We start from the raw sequence: 20,803 nt of genomic DNA on the forward strand, positions 1-20,803 counted from the left end.
CCCGGGCCGCGGCCGGGGGCGGAGGGAGCCCGGGGAAGGGGCTGGGGGCGCCGGGGCCGCGCGTCCCCCCCGGGTGCCCTTAGGCACCTCCGGCTGAGCCAGCTTCATTTATTTATCTATTCATATATGCATAAATACTTATTTATTCTTATCTATTTATTTGTTTTTATCTATTTGTTCATTTAATATTATTTATTTATTTGTTTTCACCTATTTATTTATATTTATTTATTCATTCATTTTTATATATTTGTTTATTTTTATTTATTTGTTTGTCTTTATTTATTTGTTTATTATTTGTTTATTCATATTTATTTGTTTATTTAGTTTTATCTATTTATTCATTCAATATTATTTAGTTTTATTTACTTATTTATTTATTTATTTATTGTGTTGCCGGCTCTCCGTTTCYGAGCACTCCGTGTTAAAGCTTCCCCCCCTCCCTCCTGCCCTCAGGACAAACCACCGGGCTGCGCCTGTTTGTCGGCTCTGGATGTACAGGCAGACCCCGACTGGCAGCGGTGGTGGCGTGGGGTTTCTTCAAACCTGCCCCGCCACCCTGCCAAATAAATTCCCTTTTTTTCTTTTTTTTCTTTTTTTTTTGGGGGGGGGGGTGGAAGGAAAGCGGGCCGGGGGTGTTTTGCCCCGCAGGGAGCCGCCCAGAGGCGTAAGGAGCGAGCCGGGAGCTCGCCCGCTGTGAGCGATGCGCCGGGCTGCTCGCGTGCTCYCTGGGGATACGGGAAGGCGCAGCGAAGAATATCAGCAAGAACCCGCGCTGCCGGCCGGCRACGCTCCCTGTAGTCTCACCTTTTATCACACGTGCCGATGCTGAGTGGATCCGTTTTGCAGTCAGGGTCAGTAAACACCGGCRAACCGAGCTTCGGTTTTTGGTCCTAATTGCTTACATTTTGCCACAAGATGTAGATTTCGGCTGTTGCAGGGATTTTGTTCTAGCAACAAGTTTTCTTTCTCAAGAAACGCTTTCACTGTTCCTTTCATAGGGTGCGTGAACTTTCCATCAAGTTTAACGTTTAACGTTTTTATTACCCATTTTARAAAAGGATTTTCTGCCAACAGTGCTGTCTGTGCACTTTGTGCTGTTCAGAGAGTGGATCTCGCTTTCCTGCTTCCACCTCCCGGTTTCCTGTACTGGGATATTTGTACTTTAGAGGGTTAGATTAAAATTCCCTGTCCTGAATTTAAAACAAACAATAGGAAAATTTTTATTTGTATGGGATTTTTTACTTAAACTCTTGGGGAAAAAGAGTTGGAGGTCTGAGCTAACTTTACAAAACTTGACGATCCGCCCTCCTGACACAGCAGAGTCGTGTGAACCACCTTAACGCCAACCGGTGCTTTCAGGAAACRAGGCTTGCTCCCTAACGAAGGGCTGCTGCGTCCGTCTGAGTGACTGTTCCCGAGCTTGGGCTGGGCCTGGGTGCCGGGACCGGGAGGTAGCTGTGATTTTCGCGGGAGCTGGAAGCCCTGGCTGCGCTGGGGCGGCTGTTACGCGGGGGCAGTTACATTTCCGAGGTGAGTTGCTCTGCTGTAGCGTTAGAAACTTCTCTGAGCCCGGCTTGGCAGGTGTAGTCTTACTAGTCCTAATCTTCCTGATCTAAACAAGCCCCAAAGCTTTTGTTTGACCATTTGTGTAATACAAACTGGCGAGGCTCTTGGGTCTGGGAGCGAGCGCGGGCTCAGCCTGCAGCGGCAGTTAGTAACCAGGCCGTGGCCCTCAGTGGTCAGTCGTGAACTGGAGGCTCTTGCCGTGTCCCGAGCTCTGCGGATGCGGCCGGAGCCGCCTGACACGCCGTAGACTCTTGTTTCAGGCTGCTGGACGTTTTGAAGCYGATATTTTGTGCTCTGGTTGTTTCAGCTCCCACTATGGGAATGTGGCTGCAGGCGTCCGATGGCATCCGGGTGCCGGCGGCTCTTGCCCTCCTTTCCTTTTAATCTCGTTCTAGCGTGACTGCGGGGTGGCGGCCGAGCCGCTCGGGCGCTTTTATCCCGTAACGCAGCGTGCTTTCCGCACAGCCTCTCGGGGCCGGCGGGGCCCTGCCTCTCTGCGGCGCGGGGCCGCCTGAAGGCACGGCGCAGCCAGCGCCGCCCCCACCGCGCACCGCTGCCCCCCGGGCCCCGCTCAGGCGGTCRCAGCAGCCGACTGGGGCTCCCTTCTTGCCGCTTTGGGCCGGTGGGATGTGTCTGGGCTGCGCAGAGCTGGCTCCAGCATCCTCGTGGAAGAGTTGCGGGGTGCATCCGCTTTAGGTTGTGGGGAGGGGGGGGAATATCTCAAGCCTGGAAAACGGTAAAAATCCCCTTGCTCGTTCTGCCCCGACAGCTGCCCGTGGCCGTGTCGCCCTGAGCCCCCTCTTGCATTCAGAGCTGCGCCCCGTCCGGGCTCCACCAAGGGCCGACAAGTGCTGGCAGCRTTTTAGGCAGCTGCTCGAGCTGCGGCCAGGCGCGAGAGGGGGTCGGGCGGCCCCCAGCCCACCTGTTCCCRCGCACAGGCGTCCCTCTATCTCCTAAGCGTTTTCGTCATGGCTGTGGGTCGCCGCGGTCAAGTTACAGACTTAACTGCTGCCTCTGCAGCGCTCAGGAGCTCTGGTTAATCTGAACGGCCTCTTAATCTTTCCTTTTGTCCTTTCTGTTGCCATTTGTCATCCCAGCCAGCTTGCTTTGGGAGTAAGTCATTTCCGCTGAGAACCCAGCCTGGGTGCAGCCTGTCCCTGCGTCGTTCCTAGTGCGGTGGTGAGAGCGCAGCGGTCCCGGTACAGCTTACTGGAGGGCTCCATCCCTTCCTCATCGTGCTGTCCCTTCTGGATTCCGCGTTTTGAAGCAGCGATGAAGTCATGAGGACATCTTAAAAACTGTGGCAAAGGCTGTGCTGGCATCTTTCTAGGGGCAGGGAGTAGAGAAGTGGTGGATCTTCCGTTTCTTTCGTCCTAGCTTCGTTAGGGTCCTTCCTCCCTCTGAAATTCTCATACTCTTCCCAGCTTGGCCATGTCTGAGGTCTCCATATGTCCTCACACRTCATGTTTGATACTGTACTTACTCATGGGAAGGAAAGTGCCTTTACCCCTGCGGTTCAGATGAGGAACAGAGGGACTAAGCGACTTGTCCAGGATTACATGTGGCAGAGCGAGGGTCTGGGAAGAGCCCAACCTTCCCAGGGCTTGGGCAGAGAGTCGTCACCTGCACCGTTCTCTGAGGACTGCTGATGTTTGTGCCTCCTGCCTCTGTTTCCCCACCCGTACAAAGAGGAAACGGTGCTGCTCTTCTGGGGCCGTGGGGTCTAGGACTGACCTGCCTCGTCCTTTCAGTGGCGAGGTGGGAGGACGCCGTCAAGGCTAAGTATCTTTAGTCCTCAGCTTGTATTTGGTGCCTCGGAGGCCTGCTGCTCCAGGCCGCCGCTAATCTGTTTTGGGGCCTTTAGAAAGCAACAAAGGCTTATCTGAGCCGCCGGCCGAAAATAGCAGCGAGTGCGGGGAGGCCGTCTCGTCTCGCCCGGGCGCGAGGCCCCGCCGGCAGCCAGCTGGTGGGATCCCGCTCCGCTCCTTGCTGCGGCTCTGTAAAAGGCTGCCTTTGTTCCCCGCCAGCCCACACGCTGCCGCCGCATTCCTCCTCCTCTTGTTTCCAGATATTTAGGGAGGCTCTCGGTGTTTAATCTCCGGAGAACCTTGGGGGGGGATTTGAGTGCGAACCGTAAATCCCAGCTTTTGCCCGGGTAGGGCACCAGCAGCTCCTGGAGCCTTCCCRTTAACAGCGCGTCTCGGCCGCGATTTTAGGCAGCCGAGTGGGAGTCAGAGGAGCCGAAGGGCTGGAACGGCCCTTGCCGGGGGATGGAAGGCGCCRAGCCAAAGCTCACTCAATTCAAATGCTTTGGATCGGGATCTCAGTGTCTGCCGGAGCCCTGAATGGAACGGCGCTGGTCAGCCCGGGCTGGCTGCGCTCGCGGCGGGTAAGGGGAGGTGATCAACAGGCCGCAGGCAGCCGCAGGGCATGGTGGCGGAGCTGCCTCCAGGCCTTTCCTTCCGTCTGCTCCCGTCCCTTGGAGGCAGCTGGATTTCTGCAGGGCGGAAAGGAAGAGCATGTGGTTGCCCTCCCACTCCCCCCTCGCTTCCTGCCCCCAGGCAGCCTTTCCCGCCGAGGCGGGATGCGGGAGCAGAGGCGGGATGCGGGAGCAGAGGCTGCCGCTCGCCCTCCAAGCAGCGAGTGTAAGGGGAGAATTGGGCAAGAACGGGAGCGTTTGCCGGGCTGCAGCCGGTTCAGCCGCCCGAGCAGCTCACGCAACCGCTCCAAGCGGGGACTGGGCTTCCCTGCTCCAGTAACCTCACGTCGTCCCCCGCGGCCGCTTTCTGCCCACAGTCACCTCTGTGTCACCTCGTCCTTCTCCCGCCTGGGGCCGGGGGAGGCCGTGGGTGGAGACGGCGCTGCAGCTGGAGGCTTGGCAGCTTCTCAGAGGGGATTAAGGGGAAATTTGTTTCTGGAAGTCTGGCCGCCCGGCTGGGGCGCATCTCTGGGTGATGGAGGAGGAAATTRCTACAGCCATTTCCAGTCGCTTCTCCCGGCAGGCCGGTTTGTCCCAAGCCGGGAGACTGCTCCGAGCAGGGAGGTGCCGAGAGCTGAAYGCATCCTCCCTGTGCCCTCGGCGTGCAGCAGTGCCTTAGCCGCTGCCTGGCACGGAGAGTGCCTTGTCCTTGGCATGGCGCAGCGCTGGACTTTCTGGACAGAAAGGCTTTATGTGCCCCGCCGCGACCACGTGCCGGCTGCCAGCATCCGCGGGGCCGGCCGGAGCGCAGGCCCCAGCTCTGATCCGCGTTTGTTTGCAGCTCGCAGAGCAGCGTGCAGCTGCCRCCCGGCGCAGGCTGCCAGGTGCGGCGCGGCGCCAGGGCCCGGGGCAGCCCTCGCCGAGGAGACTCGCATTCGCACCGCGTGGGTCTGCGGGCCGGGCGGTTGCTGCTGCTTCGTGCAGCCCGGAGGGTGGATTTGGGCTGTGACTCAGACGTGCGCGCCGTTGGGATCGCAGGCTGCCTTGGCTGTTTACCAAGAACGCTCGCGAAGGGTTGGTGTGGGGTGGGTTTTCTTTCCGTTCTACTTTTAACTGTCTAGCTGACTGTCAGCGTCTCTCAGGGCTGCTCTCCCCAGTTTATATATGCCAAAATCGATATTAAAGACACTGGTGGCCACTTGGAGGCCAGGAGATGCCACATCTCGAAGCAACGAGATGCTGCTGGTCACTCTCCTGCCTCCTGCTGCTTCGTGCCAGCTCCTCTCCTTGGATTTTGGAGCTCTTGGTGATTTTATTTGTTTGTTTCTCGCCGAGTCTGTTTTGCTCCGCTGTTTCCTGATGCGGTTCACTGCGCTGTCGCAGCAGCGCTTGCCTGGTGCGCAGGAGGGCCAGGAGCTAGGAAGGTGCGAGGGGGGGACACATCTTTCACTGCCGGTGACTTAAAATGCCTGTCGGACACCAGCCCCACACCTGGGAGATGCTGAAGCTCCTAAAGAGCCTTTCCTGCCCCTGGGGTCCCTGGTGGCTCTGCAAGGAGGAGATGGTGCCTCCTTTCTCCCTGGGGACACCGACCTGAACTGGTGCATTTCCCTCCTCTCTGTACGCGGCTCGCTGGGAGCGGGAAGCAGGTGGAAACCAGGCTTTTCCTGTGTGCCTGAGCTAAGGGCATTTGCATGTTCAGGAGACTCTGCGGAGTCAGGTGCCATGCTGCACACGGAGAGATCTCTGCATGCCGTGGAAGCAGCGATCCTTGTCCCCAAACAAGACTTTGTGCTGTGCCAGCGCTTGGCGCTCGGAGAGAGGCATACCTGAACCTTTAGCTGCCGCTGCAGCAGATAAGGAGCCTGCAGCCCAGAGGCAGCGGCGCTTGGTGTTTGCAAGCGCTGAACTTCGGAGCTGGGCTTGGCCGGTTACGCTGACCGGGCTCTGACACCGCTCCCTGGTTGCTCGGTCAGTCGGGCACCTTTTCATCGCCGGCTGCGCGGGGTCATGCAAGAACAGGAAGGCAGTTGCGAGCGGTTCGTCTCCCCCTGCGAGGGCCTGGGGGGCTGATCGCGGCCGGCAGCGGTCGTGCGCAGGGGAAGGAGGGGAGGTCAGCGGGAATTTCACGTGACGTGCACAGAGAGGTGAGYGATGGGCTCTTCCCTTCCGCAGGTGTACAAGGGCTTGGACATCATCACCAACAAGGTGTCTCCCCAGGAGCAGCGTCTGTGCAGGCACCACATGATCAGCTTTGTGGATCCCCTCGTCTCTAACTACACGGTGGTGGATTTCAGAGACAAGGCCGTGGCTCTGATATCCTTTCACGCGTGGGCTGGCCGGCCAAGCCCACCTAGGCTTCCCTCCTCCCCAGCCAGGCCTGCAAGCAAGGTCTGTGTTTGCATCAGCCTTGCTAACTCCAGTTGTCAGAGGATAACGCAGGCGAGAGGGGCTTTGGGCTTCTCATACTGAGGTAGAGCCCTAAGCACTCAGCGGTGGCCAGGGGAGATGCCCGCTGCACTGCAACAGCGCTGAGCCGGGTATTGCCCTCCCTGGCAGGCCCTAGGTGTAGCCCTGAATCCTGGCGGTTGCTGGCACAGGTAGGAGAGGATGGTGAGAGAGGAGAGAAGACCTACAACCCTGTCCGCAGCCTCCCTGGCTCCTTGGGGCTGGGGAGAGGGACCCTGGCTGGGAGCAGGATGGGTTTGCGGGTAGGAGCTCGGTCCCTGCACCGAGGGCTGCTGCTCCCCGTGGCCCTCTATCCCCGCCACCCATCCCCGCTTACGCTCCCTGACTGTGGCACATTGAAGATATCTTTGCCCGAGACAAGATCCCGATTGTYGTGGGAGGAACCAACTACTACATCGAGGCCTTGCTCTGGAAGGTCCTTGTCAACACCAAGGTACCGTGGCGGGGCTGCGTGTCGCTCCGGAGAAGGGTTGGCCCTGTGCTCCTGCGACGGGGCATGGTGCTCCCCGCACTAGAGCGGGACAAGGGCTGCTCCCCCTCCGGGTGGACCAGATCCCTCGAGGATCGGGCTGGAGACTCTCCATGGCAGCCCTTAGGAAAGCCCCAGGCCCCTCTCCTGGACCACGTGGGTCTGGGGAATTGTCCTGCTTGCTCTGGCCTTGGCTTGTCTCGGGGCTGCCTTGTGCCCGCAGGAGAAGGACAGCGCAGCCCCCAGGCCAGTCACCGACAGGAAAGTGGAGCTGGAACAGATGGACGGGGACGAGCTCCATCGCCGCCTGAGCCAGGTGGACCCTGAGATGGCAGCCAAGCTGCACCCCCACGACAAGCGCAAAGTGGCCAGGTGAGCCTGGCGTGCTGGGAACGGGGTGCCGCGGCCTGCCGGCACCCYGTCCTCCCTTCCCGAGGAATCGCGTGCGTGTGAGCACGGCAGGACGGGCCCTCCCGTCCCGGATGGGTGCTCCTAGGGGCCCTAGGGGGCAGCGGAGGAGCTGTCTGGGATCTGGACCACGGAGGCCTTTGGCCACGCAGCCCCCAGCTTTGGGGTCCCAAAGGACAAGCGTTTGGGGTCCAGGCYGGTGCATTGCTGCTCCAGCAGCGGTGCCCCAGCAGCAGGGTTTTATCTGGAGCTATTTAAAGGGCGAGCTGCCGTGCTGGCTGAGTAGCATACCTGAGCTCTGTGGGAACAGCACGGCAGCAAGACCAGGCTTGCTACCTTGGCGGGCCCATCCCAGCCGAGCCCTGGCCCGGGGGGAGCTGAACGCCGCCCACCCCGTTCGCACGGTGCGGGGCGACGGAGGGTTGGGCACGCCGCACCGCTTCCTCCACCTCCTTGCCTGGGCTGGGCTGAACTGGCGGTGAGGCTTCGCAGCCGCCTCCGCCACGAGCAGCGCTGGCCCCGTCCCCGCAGCCCTGCCTGGCCCGAAAGGGCAGGGCTGGAGCCAGGAGCTCGTCCCCTGCGGGGCTTGTCCCGGTGCCAGGCACGAGTGGGTGGCTGTGCTCTGGGCTCCTTGGGTGCCATCGGTGTGCACCCCCAGGACCTGGGTGTGCTCGGGATGCCGGGCACGGGAAGGGGCAGCAACCCGCCCTCCCCTCTGCACGGGAGGGTCAGATCGCAGCGAATGTCTGCGGTTCCCTTTGCTGGAGCCCCCAGGGCTGCCGGGGAGATGGAAAAGCTCATCCTCACCCAGCCTCTGAGCTCTGTCTGTCTCTGCTTACAGGAGCCTCCAAGTGTTTGAAGAGACGGGGATCCCCCATAGTGAAATCTTGCACCGGCAGCAGGAGGAGGAAGGTGGGGGACCCCTAGGGGGACCCCTGAAATACCCACATTCCTGCATCTTGTGGCTTCATGCAGACCAGGCAGGTGAGAGTGGGCTTTGCCCAGCTCCTGGCTGGCTGAGCAGGGCGATGCGGGGTCAGGGCTGACTGCCGGCTCCTGCCCCAGCCTCCTCCCTGCGCAAGGCAGCAATTCCTTTGCCACCGGCAGGCGTGACGGAGGGCTCGCTCCCCTCATTCACTGGGCTGTGCCTTCCCCAGGTGGATTGGGAGGCCGGGAGTGCAGAGCCGCATCCTGGCGCCTTGTCCAGCTCTGGGCCTCCCGAGGGCACGGCTCTGAGGGGCTGAACATGTCCTGCCCTCCTCCTCCCAGCTCTGGATCAGCGGCTGGAGAAGCGGGTGGATGACATGCTGGCTGCAGGACTGCTGGAGGAGCTGCGGGACTTCCACCGGCGCTACAATCGGGAGAAGGTGGCTGAGAACCGGTGGGTGAGAAGCCAGCTCCCTTTCTGCTCCCAGTCCCACCTGCCAGACAAATGCAGCGCTCTGACCGACTCGCCCTGCCTGGGCCTCAGCAGTGAATTAATCTTGCCCAGACCTCAACGAGGTCCCGGCCCAGAGCTGGGAGATGCTTGTTTCTTGCTCTGCTCCTGGGCTCTCACAGACCTGTTGTTCCCAGCATGCTTCTGCGCGCGCATGGCCCTGTCATCTGCTGAGCGGTGATGTTTTCCCTCAGCAAAAATGACTTGGTGCTGCCTGAGTGTTCGCACAGCAAAGCTGACGCGGGCCGTTGCTGAAGGCGCTGGGCTGGCTTCCCGCACGTGTCTGGCACTGCCTGCCCTCCAGCTCTGTGGGCCTGTGTCAGTTGGGGGGTCCCTGCTGGGTGAGACCCAGAGATCTCAGCTGTGGTGGGGAGGGTTGCGGTCTCCTGCTGTTCTACAGGAGATGGCTTTGACCTCTGTCTGTGGCCTCGTTCTCTAGCCAGGATTACCAGCATGGCATCTTCCAGTCCATCGGCTTCAAGGAGTTCCACGAGTACCTCGTCAGCGAGGGGAACTGCTCACCCGAGACCAGTGCCCTGCTGCTGCAAAAAGGTAGGAAGAGCAGCCTGCACGCCCTATATCTCTCAGGCCCTGCTTGCCCCATGCAGCTCCAAGTGACACTGTGTGGTGGTCTGAACCAAGCTCAAAGCTGGGGCAGGTCTTGTTGGGGTCGAGCTGCACCTTTCTTGGTACATCTTCTACCTCTGCCAGGCCAGGGGGACAGAGACTCCTTTTTAGATGGTATCTGGAGCTGATCCACTGGTGACCTGGCTGATGGAGGAGATGGCAGGCCTGGAACATGCTTGGGCAATCCCAGCTGGGGTGTCAATGCTTTGGAGAACAGGGCTAGAAAGAAGGAATGAAATAGAGCTTGGAGAGCATCTAGTTCAGCAGCATGATGGTGGGAAAGCATCTGGGGATCTAGCAGATCACAACGTAAGGGAGTCAATAGTGAAATGCTCTTTGGCTCAGGTGTCATTCTGGAGTATCTGGACAGAGGTGCTGCCTGTTAGAGCAAGGAGAAGGCCTCTCTGCTCCTCTCCACACAGTGGAGGTCCCAGGCAGTCGGACTGTGGTGCGTAGGGTTCAGCATGAAGCAGAGATGGAGGCTGAAGCAACCACAGAAATGATAAAAGTCTTGAAAACAAGTCTGGTGCAGAAGGGGCTTGTTGTGTCTGCTAAAAAGAAGATTATGGAGGGATACGATAAGTCTTGTACTAAATATTGAAAGGCTATACTCTAGTAAACCATTTTCTGGGCCCACTGTGGATAGGACAAGGAGTCCTGGGCTCCGTTTGCACTGAGAGCAAATCGAGTTAGGTGTTAAGAGAGCAGTGCAGCCCCTGAACAGACTGTGTGACCTGCTGGACGCTGCTGGGGCATAGGTGTGGGGCTCCTTCCACCCAGTGCTCATTCAAAGGCATTTGGACACCTCGTCTCGCCCCTCTGCTCTGCTCCTCCAGTCTGTCTGGCAGGGCTCTGCTGCTTGGTTGTGATTACCACTTCTCACTGCTGGCTTGGAGACCTCCGGACTGGCAGCAGAAATACTTCCCTTGAGTGAGCCTTATCCGATGCAGAACAAACTTTGGGCTTGGCGATCCCCTCTGGAGCTCACAGGCTCTTCTCACTCTCTGCACTGGGCTCAGCTTGCAGAGTTGAACTGATCTCTGTTTTCTTTACTCCCTCTGTTTCAAAGGGATCCAGGCTCTGAAACAAGTAACCAAGAGATACGCTCGGAGGCAGAACAAATGGGTCCGAAACCGCTTCCTGAGACGTGAGTCCTGTGCTTCTACCCCGCTTTGCCGTCCCTGTTCTCTTGCATCTCTTCTCAACCCTCCTCTGAGCATCCCCTGCTCGCAGCTCGAGAAAGGAGACTGCTGGCCCTTCAGCTTTGGGGCAGCGTGCGTGTGTGTGGGGCGCGAGTCTTGGCCGCTTGAGCGTGGGCAGCTCTGTGGTCTCCCAGGGTGGGTGAGGGCTGCGCAGGCACTGGTGGACGGTGCCCAGGCAGCTCCCCAGCCAGAGGGGYCGGCTCCGACTGCAGTTGGGCGAACAGGCGCCTCCCTGCCGCAGAGCGTGCTCTCTGCCCCGACGCTCAGAAAGCCTAGGTTCTTCTGCCTGCTTCCCCGCACCGCCCAGCTGCCTGTGCAGGGAAGATCTTCCCCTCCGAGCAGAACAAAGCAGGCAAAGGCTCAGCCCCGTGCCCAGACGGCCGCGGGTGGTGCTGGCCGCGGCGGTCCTGCAGCCTGTCGTGCTGATGGCTCTTGAGGGGTTTGGGGAGGGGGCACAGTCCATCTCCCCGTGCGCCCGCACACGCTCCCTGTGCAGCGCGAAGAGCCCAGTTGACAGCTGCCCTCCGGATTAGGAGCAGGAGCCCATTGGCTGCTCCAAGCCTGGGCCGCGTTCGCCGCGGTGGCTGGGAGCCAGCAGGACTTCCCCATCCCAGCCCCAGCCTTGGAGCAGGGCCAGGAGCAGCAGCTGGGAGCCGGGCACTTGTTGAAAGGTGCTTGGTAGGGGCAAAACAAAACAAAAAAAAAAGGCAAGGAGAAACTCGAGTCAAAAGACAGGCTTTGAAGCGGGTGCAAGAGCTTTCCCGGAGCTGTGTGCTCGGTGGCTGTGGCTCACCTTTCTGGTGGCAGGTGTGCTTCAGATCAGCCCTGCCGGGAACTTGTTTGTGGTTATGGCGATAAAAGGCAGCACCTGCTGGAGACTCGCGCGCGGCAGCCTTTGATGGCTTTGTCCGAGCGCGGCCGGGTGCCCGACGTCTCCCGGCAGGTGAGCTGCGGCCGGGCAGCGCCGTCGCCAGCGGGAGTAGGTGCTCTCTGATTGCAGCTGTCCCACCGGCTGGGCCTCGGCGAGCACCCTGCAGCCTGGCGCTGGGCTGGGGGAGGCCGGAGCGTCGATCCTGAAACCGCCGCTTGTCGGGGTGTTGGTGAAGCGACGCCTGCGGCTGTGAGCTGAGTGCGTTGGTCCCCGCAGCCGCACGAGCAATTGCGGCTCTGAATGGAGTAGCTGAGCGGGAACCTGCACCAGCAGATTCCTGATCCGGGCTCCGTGCGTGCACCTCCTTGGAAGCATGGCTTCACTTTGTGTGGTGGCTTTGGGGCTGGATCTAGCTTTTGATCTGCAGCATCCTCTGGACTGTGGCAGAGACGAGGTGTTTGCAGTTGTGATGGGATCCCAGTGAGGAGGGATTTTGTGATGCTGTCCTGGATGCAAACAGCCCCAAAGGCGCTAGCTTGAGGTCTTGGGTATTCTCGCTGTTTGCAAGGCTGGTGCCCCCCAAGCCAAGGTCTCTGGTGGTCTTGGCTCTAGAAGGGCAGGTGCCGTTTGCTTCTGAGTGCTAAAGAGCAAACAGATGTGGGCAGTGCAGATCGCCCCGGTCACAGTGCAGCCCCCACAGGGGACCCTGCTGCCAGACTGCTTTGGGTGCTGGGATGTGACTTGCTGGGGGGAATTTTGACAGTGATTTACCTTTTTTCTTTGGTCTCTCTAGGCCCTGGGCTCAACGTGCCCCCGGTGTACGGCTTGGAGGTGTCTGATCTCTTGAGGTGGGAGGAGGATGTGCTGAAACCGGCTCTAGAGATTGTGGAGAGCTTCATCCAGGTATTGGATAACCAGAATTAACATGTAAGCCCTGGCTGAGAAGCCTGTTACTCAGCAGTCTCCAGACCCCATAGCTGGAACTTGGTCTCTCCTGTGAAGGGGACTGTCCCCGTACATGTCTAGCCTTGGATTTAATTTACTTTCCCTGCAGTGGCAGTGAGATGTGATCTCTAAGCTGAGAATTTCCCCTAATACCCRGTACTCCACTTGTCTTGCATGGTAAAACTATAGCCTCTGACGTGCTAACCTTAGTACCCGGGTATGGAAAATTCACAGCCCAAACCCTACAAAAGTGCACACAGCCAGGGCGAGTTCGCCTAATAGAAACTGATTTGAGGCGTTATTTAATCTTCAGGGACGAGAGCCCCCAGCGGAGCCTGTAAAGATGGAGTACGACGTAAATGAGAACAAACGGAGTCATCGCATCTGTGAGCTCTGTGACAGAGTCATCATCGGGGACCGGGAGTGGGCAGGTAGGATCCGGCAAACCTGGGAGGCTTGGGCACGGCGACGGCAGCTCCGCACGGGCAGCGGAGTGAGGCAGCTCTCCAGAGCGGAGCAGCTTCCTTGGCTGTCTCTGCTTGGCCAGGTGACCCTCAGCACATGATCATGGGCTTTCAAGGATTGTTTACAGCCCGTGTATGAAAGCAGCCATTTGCAAGCCTGGAGGGGGTGCCGGAGCCGTGCCACAGCAGCCATCTGTCGGGCTCCCCCCCCCGGCACCCGGTGAGCGCTCTGCCGCTCTCTGCCGTCACGCCAGACGTGGGGATCCATATGGAGCATGAAACCTCCGGGTTGCCCACATTCAGTCTGGGCTGCTGGTCCTTTTTCGCACTTTAGGTATTTTGTCAAGCAGGACAGAACAAATTTGTTCCTACTAAAATTTTGTTGTTCAAACTGAAAGTTTCTTAATGTTTTTTAATGGCTCAGTTTTGCTCCAACACTTCATATTTTTTGTGTTTTTTCAAAAAAAAACCAAAAACCCCAAAGTGTTCCTAGCTGTAGTGGTAATAGAAAGGATTCTTCTATTTTCAATGGATTTTAAAAGAGCTCAGTTGGAATCAGATTAACTTAGTGAATTTGTCGATGCTGTGAGGCTGGTGCTGAGAACCAGAAACAAGAAGTAGTTGAGAAACAAAACTGGTAAATCTCCCCGTGTTGCCCAAATGCAGTATGTGCAGAGACAATGCAAAGATGAGTAGTGTCTGGGTCATCAGATCTGAATGAGTGATTTATTTTTATTGATCCAGGGAGCTGCTGAAAACATAAAGATGGAAGTTGGCTTCAAGTAGGAAGCGTAGTGAGATCAGTTTGTAAATGTAATTATTACTTTAGTGAGAATTATTACTTCTGCTGTGCTAGCGTGGAGGTGCTTTGAAGGAACTTTACCTGTTCCATAATTAGAGGACTCTGAATGTTAACAGTGTCCAAGCCRCTCTTCCAGGTACAGAAAGTTTCATGGCAGAGTGGGAACTCTTTAAGATACCCCCCAAAGCTACAATTACAGCCACGTGTCCTCTAGGGATGTCCCAAATCCTGATAGATGACAAAACTTCTCTGACCCTAGACCAAGCTGTATGTTCTCTGCATCCAGCTGAATTTGGCTCAAATCCCCAGATGGCAGGAAAAAAAATGGCTCAAAATGGGGTACTACTTTTAACTGCAAAATGTAAAAGCTCAAAGGGAAGTGAAAACAGTAGTGGGAGCTGAGTCAATCTGCAGTCTGGTCTGTTTTCTCAAATCAAGTAGTTCTGGGAACTGCTTCCCAGTACCCCACTGTCTCTGGAAGAGTTTTAAATTTTATCTGATTTTACACTTTGTATGGACTTAAAAGAGCAGATCTCCCCAGACACTAGCAGAAATCAGTCCTCCTTCAAGCCACAGTAAGCTTTGGCRTTACTTGCAACAAATTATAAGAGGTGAGACTTTATTTCAAGCCGAGGGTGACCCTACAGCGGTGTGATAAAGCAGCAGCTTTGTATGTAATTTCATCCTTAGGCAGAAAAAAGATGACTGGAAAACACCTAAGGGCCTTGATTCAACAAGCCCATACCCTCATTTAATTAAGGCCCTGCTTGAAAAGTTTGCTCCTATAATTGCTGCTCTGATCTTTTGGAAATAGCAAAACCGCCCTGCTAAGATGATGCATTGGTCTGATTAGACAAAGTACCTTCTGCTTAGACAATACCATCAACACAGGAGGTTTTACTGCCTTAACTATGTGATTTTAAACAGAAATTCACCTCTTGTTGCCCCAGTATGTCAGTACAAGTTGACGTGCTGACTATGCTGTATCCCTGGGATCCTGCCTCTGTTCCAGTCAGGCTCCTGCAGAAGTGCTCGCGTAGCTGGGGGCCTTTCCCTGGAGTTATGCAAAAGCGTAACTGTGCTCCGGGCTCCATCCCTATCAGCTCTGTAGATGTGCAGGATATCCCCAGCCCTGTAGTGCAGGCATCTAGGCTTACAAATGATCCTGGCAGCGCTCCACGGGGTGGCAGGGAGTTGCACAACCTCACCCGCACCCTGCAATGTGCTGCCTGTTTGGTAACACTTTCCTTTCTGCTGTCCTCGCGGCGGTTGTGTCTTGGTTAGGAGCAAACATGCTGGGAGAGGCAAGACCTGACAATCTGGAGTTATCTGTGGATAACACCAGGGTTTTTGCCTCTCCTGGGTGTTTGTGCACTGTCCTTCCCCTGGTCAGGAGAAGGCTTGAAAGGGTTGTTCTCTTCTGAGCCCTGATGGTTTGGCCTAGCAGAAGTGCGTCTGTGAAACAGCCCGTGCAGGGCTTGGGAGTTCAGTCTTCTGCAGGAATGGCCTCACGTGGGAGAATGGGAGCTGAGGGTGCTCTGCACCACACAGGGTGGGTTGACTCAAGTGTTTCCTTTTCCAAGTTCCCTAGAATTAAATGCTCTGTTTGCCTTTTCCTCCAGCTCACACACGATCCAAATCCCATCTGCACCATCTGAAGAAGAGACAGAAGCTGGAGTCCGGCAGCCGTGCTGCAGAGACTGAAAGGGACAGAGGTGGTGCAGAGACCTCAGGAGAGGACAGCAGCTTGCCTTTGCCGTAGGCCTGCAAACCAGCCGGTGAAGGGGAGCAGTATTGCTTCCACCTGTACAGCAAGGAACTGGCAAGTCCTGGGTGGCCTTGAACCAAACGAGCCAAGTCAATAGTTTGGGATGAGGCAGGTGTGKAAGCGACAGCTAAAGGCCGTCGGCTATGGCAGATCCTCTTCATGTGGCCTCATCCTGCCGTGTTCCCATGCTTCTCCAGCCCTGCCTGGAAAAGGGCTGGGCCCCAGGGTAAGACTGTGAGGAGCATCCTCCCATGCCCAGCGTTAATCCCTGCCAGAGACACAGCATTATCCTCGGAATGGCTGAGTCTGTCCTCCTGGCATGTGAATGTGTCGTTCTCAGAGACAGAAATACTCTGCACTCCTCCAGCTTGGCCAGGAGCGCAACTCAGGAGCTGAGCGAGTTCGTGCTGCCTTTATTGTGGAGAGGGTATTTTTTTTCTTTTATATGGAAATAAATTTGCAAGATTTTTGTGGGTGCCCCTCCCCAGTAAAAAGTGCAGATTTTGGTTTGCTCTCTAATTCCAACTGGCCCAGCTTCCCTGCTTTGGTCCCAGCGTAGGATGTCCAGGTGTGGTCCCTTCTTCCAGTTACCTTTTCTGCAGCTTCTGAGGGAGCTGAGCAGATGTTGTTGCCTTGTTGGAGGCAGGCTGATCCGTAGGCACATAGCAGGTGCAGAAAGAGCTGGCACCTGTTAAACAGGAACTTGGATATGATCTCATCAAGTTTGCAACAGATGAGTCTGTCCTAGTTAAAGCTGAATTCCCGGGGGTTTACAGTGTGGTTTGGCAGTGGGAACTGTCCTGCATTTGAATCGAAGTTGCTGAGCAGCAAATTCCATGTGCCGCGCGTCTGCGAGGCAGCGATACAGCTCAGCTTTGTTCCTGGAGGACGGGAGCGCTGTCTGCACCACCTCGTTCCCGGTGTGCGGCTCCAGGTGAAAGCAGGGAGGGCCTTTTCCGGAGCATCTGGGATTCTCCTGGCAAATGCAATCAAGACCATTCCTCCTGGGAGGGCTTCGGGGTGGCAGAGCACGTTTTCCTTCAGCTGCTTGGGAATTGCCATGTGGCGAGAGATGTCTCCCAGGGCTCAGCCTGCGAGGGAGGGGGCTGTGTGTGCAGATCTGCCTCGCAGGCTCTGGAGATGCAGACTCCAGCGGGGATTYGATTAAACCTCAGGTTTGTGTTCCTCAGCGTTGAATCGTTTCTGTAATGCTCCATCGGGCAGCTCCTTTGGGCAGTTTGATAGAGCGAGGGGTGAGTTGGGGGCTCGGACTGAAGGAAATAAGCAGGGAAGAATTGGGAATTTGGCCTTGCTTTTCTCTGGCAGCACAGGGCAGAGCTGTGCCTCAGCTTTGAAACGCTGGGCACCATGCTTGCGTGGCCGGGTCTGTCTGCAGTGCCGGCTGAGCCTCTTCCCGAGCCCAGACCTGCTTGCCAGCCACGCTGATTCCCGCGTGTGTGGCTATGGGCTCTGCCCAGCTCCGGAGCACGGAGACCACATCGAGGGAGGTGGTGTGACACCACGTTCTCGTAGTCTGGGTGGCTGAAGTCCCATTCGCCGCTGGTGTGCTGAGCGTGGTCTCCTGAGACACGGCGTGGATGGATGCTTTGAGGCCAGGCTSCAGGCAGCAGGGTGGATAGACTGCGGTTGGGTTGCAGGCTTGGTGTGTCCAGGTCTGCTCTTCCTCTCCGAGCAGATGTGGCAGTGCAAGATGTACAGTGCTCCCGGCTCCCCAGCACGGCACAGGCTGGGATCACGAAGGCAACTCCGTGAATGAGGACTGGGATTATCTGGTCTGTCTAAGTCCAGTCAGATGACCAGACTGTTAGAAATGGATTTTATATCCTTAATCGGTTTAATATGAACTTTGTTATCCCCACAGATAAATGTTGTTCCCCTGCCACAGTAGCTGCTAGTCTGCCAGTTCCGTGCGAGAGCCTGCTCGTAGCGGATGCTGTGCCGCAGGCAGAGCCGGGCTCGCTGCCGGCGGGGGTCTCCCCCTCCGTGCTGCCCAGCACCGCGCGTTGCTTTGGGGGTGGCGGCTCCCAGGTGTCCCAGGAGAGCGTGGGGCTGTTGCACTTGCTTGCCCATCCTATGGCCAGACTGGGAAAAGGAAGGTGGAAGCCTGCTCTGATCCTGCCGGACGCTGAGCGGCAAGAAACAGGTGAGTTTTCTTCCTCTGTCAGGTGGATCTGTGGATGGGGACACAAGGCTTTACTCCGACAGCCAGCAGAGCCAGGGCCAGCGTCTCTGACGAGTTGCTCTCCAGGAAAGAAGCCGGTACCTGTTTTACCTCTGCTGTCCAGAGGACGCAACTCGGGGACTATTACCAAGCTCCTTGCAAGGGCTGCATTCGTTCCTGGCGCTGGGACGGGAGGCAGCTCTCGCTTGCCCGTTGTTCAGCTCCCTGCTCCGGGCCCTGCCTCCCGCAGAAGGGACAAACAATGCGAAACAGCTCCTGGGTCCGGCCAGGAATCACTGAGAAAGTTGTTGTGGTCTCAGGTTTCAGGCTGCTGCCAGCGCCGAGTGGTTTGGGGACGGGGAATGGCACTTCGCTCCATCTGCCCTCTGCTAATCCCCAGACAAACGCAGCTCTTCCATCTGCGCAGCCGGAGCCGCCGAGCCCATCGCACCAGCCACTTAATCTAAATGGCTTTGGCCAAAGATAAGGTCATTAATTACACTGGGATTAGAAAACAGCGCAGGCCTGGCTAGGCTTGGCTTGGCTCTCCGTCAGTTAAAGTCCCCACCACGCTGGCCCTGGCCCGGCTGAGCAGCGAGGCTGGAGAGCTTCACAAGGGGAAGCAGTGGTAGAAACGAGCCCCATCCCCTCTGCATCCCCAGCGCTTCCCCAGCGCTGTCCGTCGGCCCCACGGGCTTTTGCCTGGCCCCACGGCAAGCTCGGCCGGGCTGGCTGTGCTGGGCTGCCGGCTCTTCCCGGTCTGTGGCTTGCGGCTCCAAAGCTCCTTGGCTCCGGCAGCCAAAGCCCCTTTGCTGTCGTGGATATACTGGCTCTCCGTGATGTTTGAGGACTTGTGCTTGCTTCCTTTTCCCTGCCCTTTCGGTTCCCTTTTCTCACCGTGTTTTGGCCCTAACGTGCTCCGCAGAAAGTTTCTCGTGGGTCTGGGGGAAGTGGGTGCGGCGGGGCTGCGTGCTGCCCCCGCGCAGGTGCCACGCGCCGTCCGCGCAGGGGCAGAGCCGGGGCTGCCGCGAGGAAATACCGGGCCCCCTCGGCTCCCCTCTCCTCCGGGCCAAGGCTTCAGGGCGCCGGTGTCTATTGCCGCCGATCCCAACTCTGCCCCCCGTTTTGCTACCTGGCCCCGGGCGCGTTGCTTGACTCCTTGCGCCCCTTAGCGCCCGTGGACACTGGGGCATTCCCGCTGTGTTGTCCAGCTCGGATTTGGGGTAAAAGCTGATCCTTCCGCCGTTAGCAGCCGCGGCTCTCGACCTCGCGTCTCTTGGAGGTTGTGCATTTGCTGGGGGGGTTAAATCCCGGTGCAAAGCCCCCTGGCGCGAGCGTGGCCCCGTGCTCCAGGCCTTTAATTCCCATTGGAGGCCACGCTCTCCCCGGCCCTTCCCACCCCGCTCGCCACGTTCCCACGCTGCAGGGGCCGGTGCCTGACCTGGGCGGCCTCGGCCGGGCCGGGGACCGTCTGGGGGATGGTGTCACCTGGGGACGAGGGCTCCTGCCGACGCGCAGCAGCTGCCGCGAGCAAACACAGCGCGGCTGGGGATTAGCCGCATCCAGGCTGGGTCCTGGCCTGGTCTTTACTTCCCAGGTTGGATCTCTGTGCCACAGAGCACCCGGAGGAGCTACCGGGGCAGCTGCCTTCACCCCTCGCCCTCCCGCCAAAGCCGTTGGTGCTCGGCCCGGGGAGGCGGCATCGCGGGAAGCGATTTGGGTGCTGGCCTGGCCGCGGTGGGCAACTGATGCTGGATGCCGGTGGGGAAACGGCAGCAGGGCTGGGAGCAGGGCAGGACGCTCCGGGTCCTCTGGCCCGGCCCGGTGCCTCCGCAGCACCGGGATGCGAGGGGAGGCTGCAGGGAAGCTGTGTTGCAAGAGCCTAAAAATAAAAGGAGCTGTTGGCCGGCGTTGTGCAACAGCCCGTGCCCCCTGCGCGCCCAGGCGCGGGTCCGCGGGGGCCCAGGCGCCCGCTCGCACCCTGGGCAGGGCCGGGCTCCGGCGGCCGAGCCCCGCGTTGCACCCAGCCCAACCCGGCGCTCGGTCGCTGGCTTCCCCGGTGCCCCCAGCCGCGCCGAGGAGGGCTGCAAGCAGAGCTCGGGGAGCGCCGGGGGCTGGTGCCGCGCTGCCGACGGGGCAGCTGCTGCGTCCGGGGCCGGGAGTGAGACGCACTGATTTATCCCCGCTGCCGGCCGCTTGGCTGCGAGGGCAGCGTTTGCGTTGGGAGAGCTGGGGGCCGCCTGCTTTCCTGCCGAAATACGGGCTTTCGCCCTTGTTCCGCGCAGGCTGCGCCCTCCCGGCGGGAGAAAGGGGAGCTGCCGCGCGCGTTGGGCATCGCGCAGAGGGGGCGGCTGGCGCGGGCAGAGCGTTTTGGGGCCAGGAGCTGGTTTTGGCAGCGGTTCGGTGGGCTCCCGCGCGCGGGCAGGCCCTTGGCGCGCTGGCCCCGGGGAGCAGCGGGAGCGCGGGCAGGCGTCCAGCCCGCCCCGGAGCCTCCCGAAGCCAGGTGCCAACTTCCCCCTCGGGAGAAACCGCTCCGGAGCGCCGGGCGGCCGAGCCGCAGCCCGCGCTTCCTCCTCGGCCGCCCGCGGCCGGCAGCTGCTGGCGGTTGGCGTTGCGACATGGGCTGGCGCCCGGCCCGGCCCGGCCCCACGCCGCAGCCGTGCTGCCTCGGTGCCCATGGCAAGCCGGGAATTTCGGGAGCCCCGCTCCGAGTGTCCCCCGAGCCCCAGCCCCATGCAAAGGTGATGGGCACAGTGAAATCCTTCCCCGTGTGACCCCCCCCCCATGTGCTGCCCTTGTGCCCAGGTGGGGAAACGGAGGCACGGAGAGGGGCTGGCTGGGGCGAAGCCCCCGAATTGGGGTGCAGCAGAGCCCCGAGGCCGGGCCGGGCTCCCCGGGGCAGTGCAGCTGCCGCGAACCGAAGGGCCGGGGGGGGGTCCCAGCGGGGGGGGGCTGCGTCGGCCCCCTGTGCAAAGGGCGATTTGGCAGGGGGTGCTGGGGCCGCGTCCTGGATGTCAGAGCCTGGGAGGCTGCAGGGATTCTGCCGGCTCCCTTGTGCAAATCCCGGAGGCAGCGTCGGTGTCCATTATACAGGTGGGAAAACTGAGGCACGGGCTGGGCTGTGACACGAGGAAGCCGCCTGCGCAGGGCACCGGTGTTACACCAAGGCT

General features: G+C 58.9%; 1 protein-coding gene across 2 annotated transcripts; it reads left to right on the forward strand.

Moving 5' to 3' along the window:
* Positions 1-678: 678 nt before the first annotated feature.
* Positions 679-16,636, forward strand: TRIT1 (tRNA isopentenyltransferase 1). 2 transcript variants are annotated; one of them, XM_026062599.1, is made up of 12 exons: positions 687-854; positions 1,321-1,533; positions 6,164-6,304; positions 6,792-6,890; positions 7,150-7,298; positions 8,176-8,318; positions 8,604-8,715; positions 9,212-9,324; positions 10,469-10,546; positions 12,266-12,375; positions 12,731-12,848; positions 15,306-16,636. In XM_026062599.1, exons 3-12 carry the CDS (start codon positions 6,233-6,235, stop codon positions 15,443-15,445), a joined length of 1,134 nt encoding a protein of 377 aa, XP_025918384.1. In that variant the 5' UTR covers positions 687-854; positions 1,321-1,533; positions 6,164-6,232; the 3' UTR covers positions 15,446-16,636. The 2 variants fall into 2 exon arrangements, with proteins under 2 accessions (XP_025918385.1, XP_025918384.1); XM_026062600.1 differs by lacking the exon at positions 1,321-1,533 and having other exon boundaries at positions 679-854.
* Positions 16,637-20,803: the final 4,167 nt, after the last annotated feature.

This window comes from Apteryx rowi, unplaced genomic scaffold (genome assembly GCF_003343035.1).
Source record: "Apteryx rowi isolate R43461 unplaced genomic scaffold, aptRow1 scaffold_190, whole genome shotgun sequence".
In the NCBI taxonomy this organism is placed as follows: Eukaryota; Metazoa; Chordata; class Aves; order Apterygiformes; family Apterygidae; genus Apteryx; species Apteryx rowi.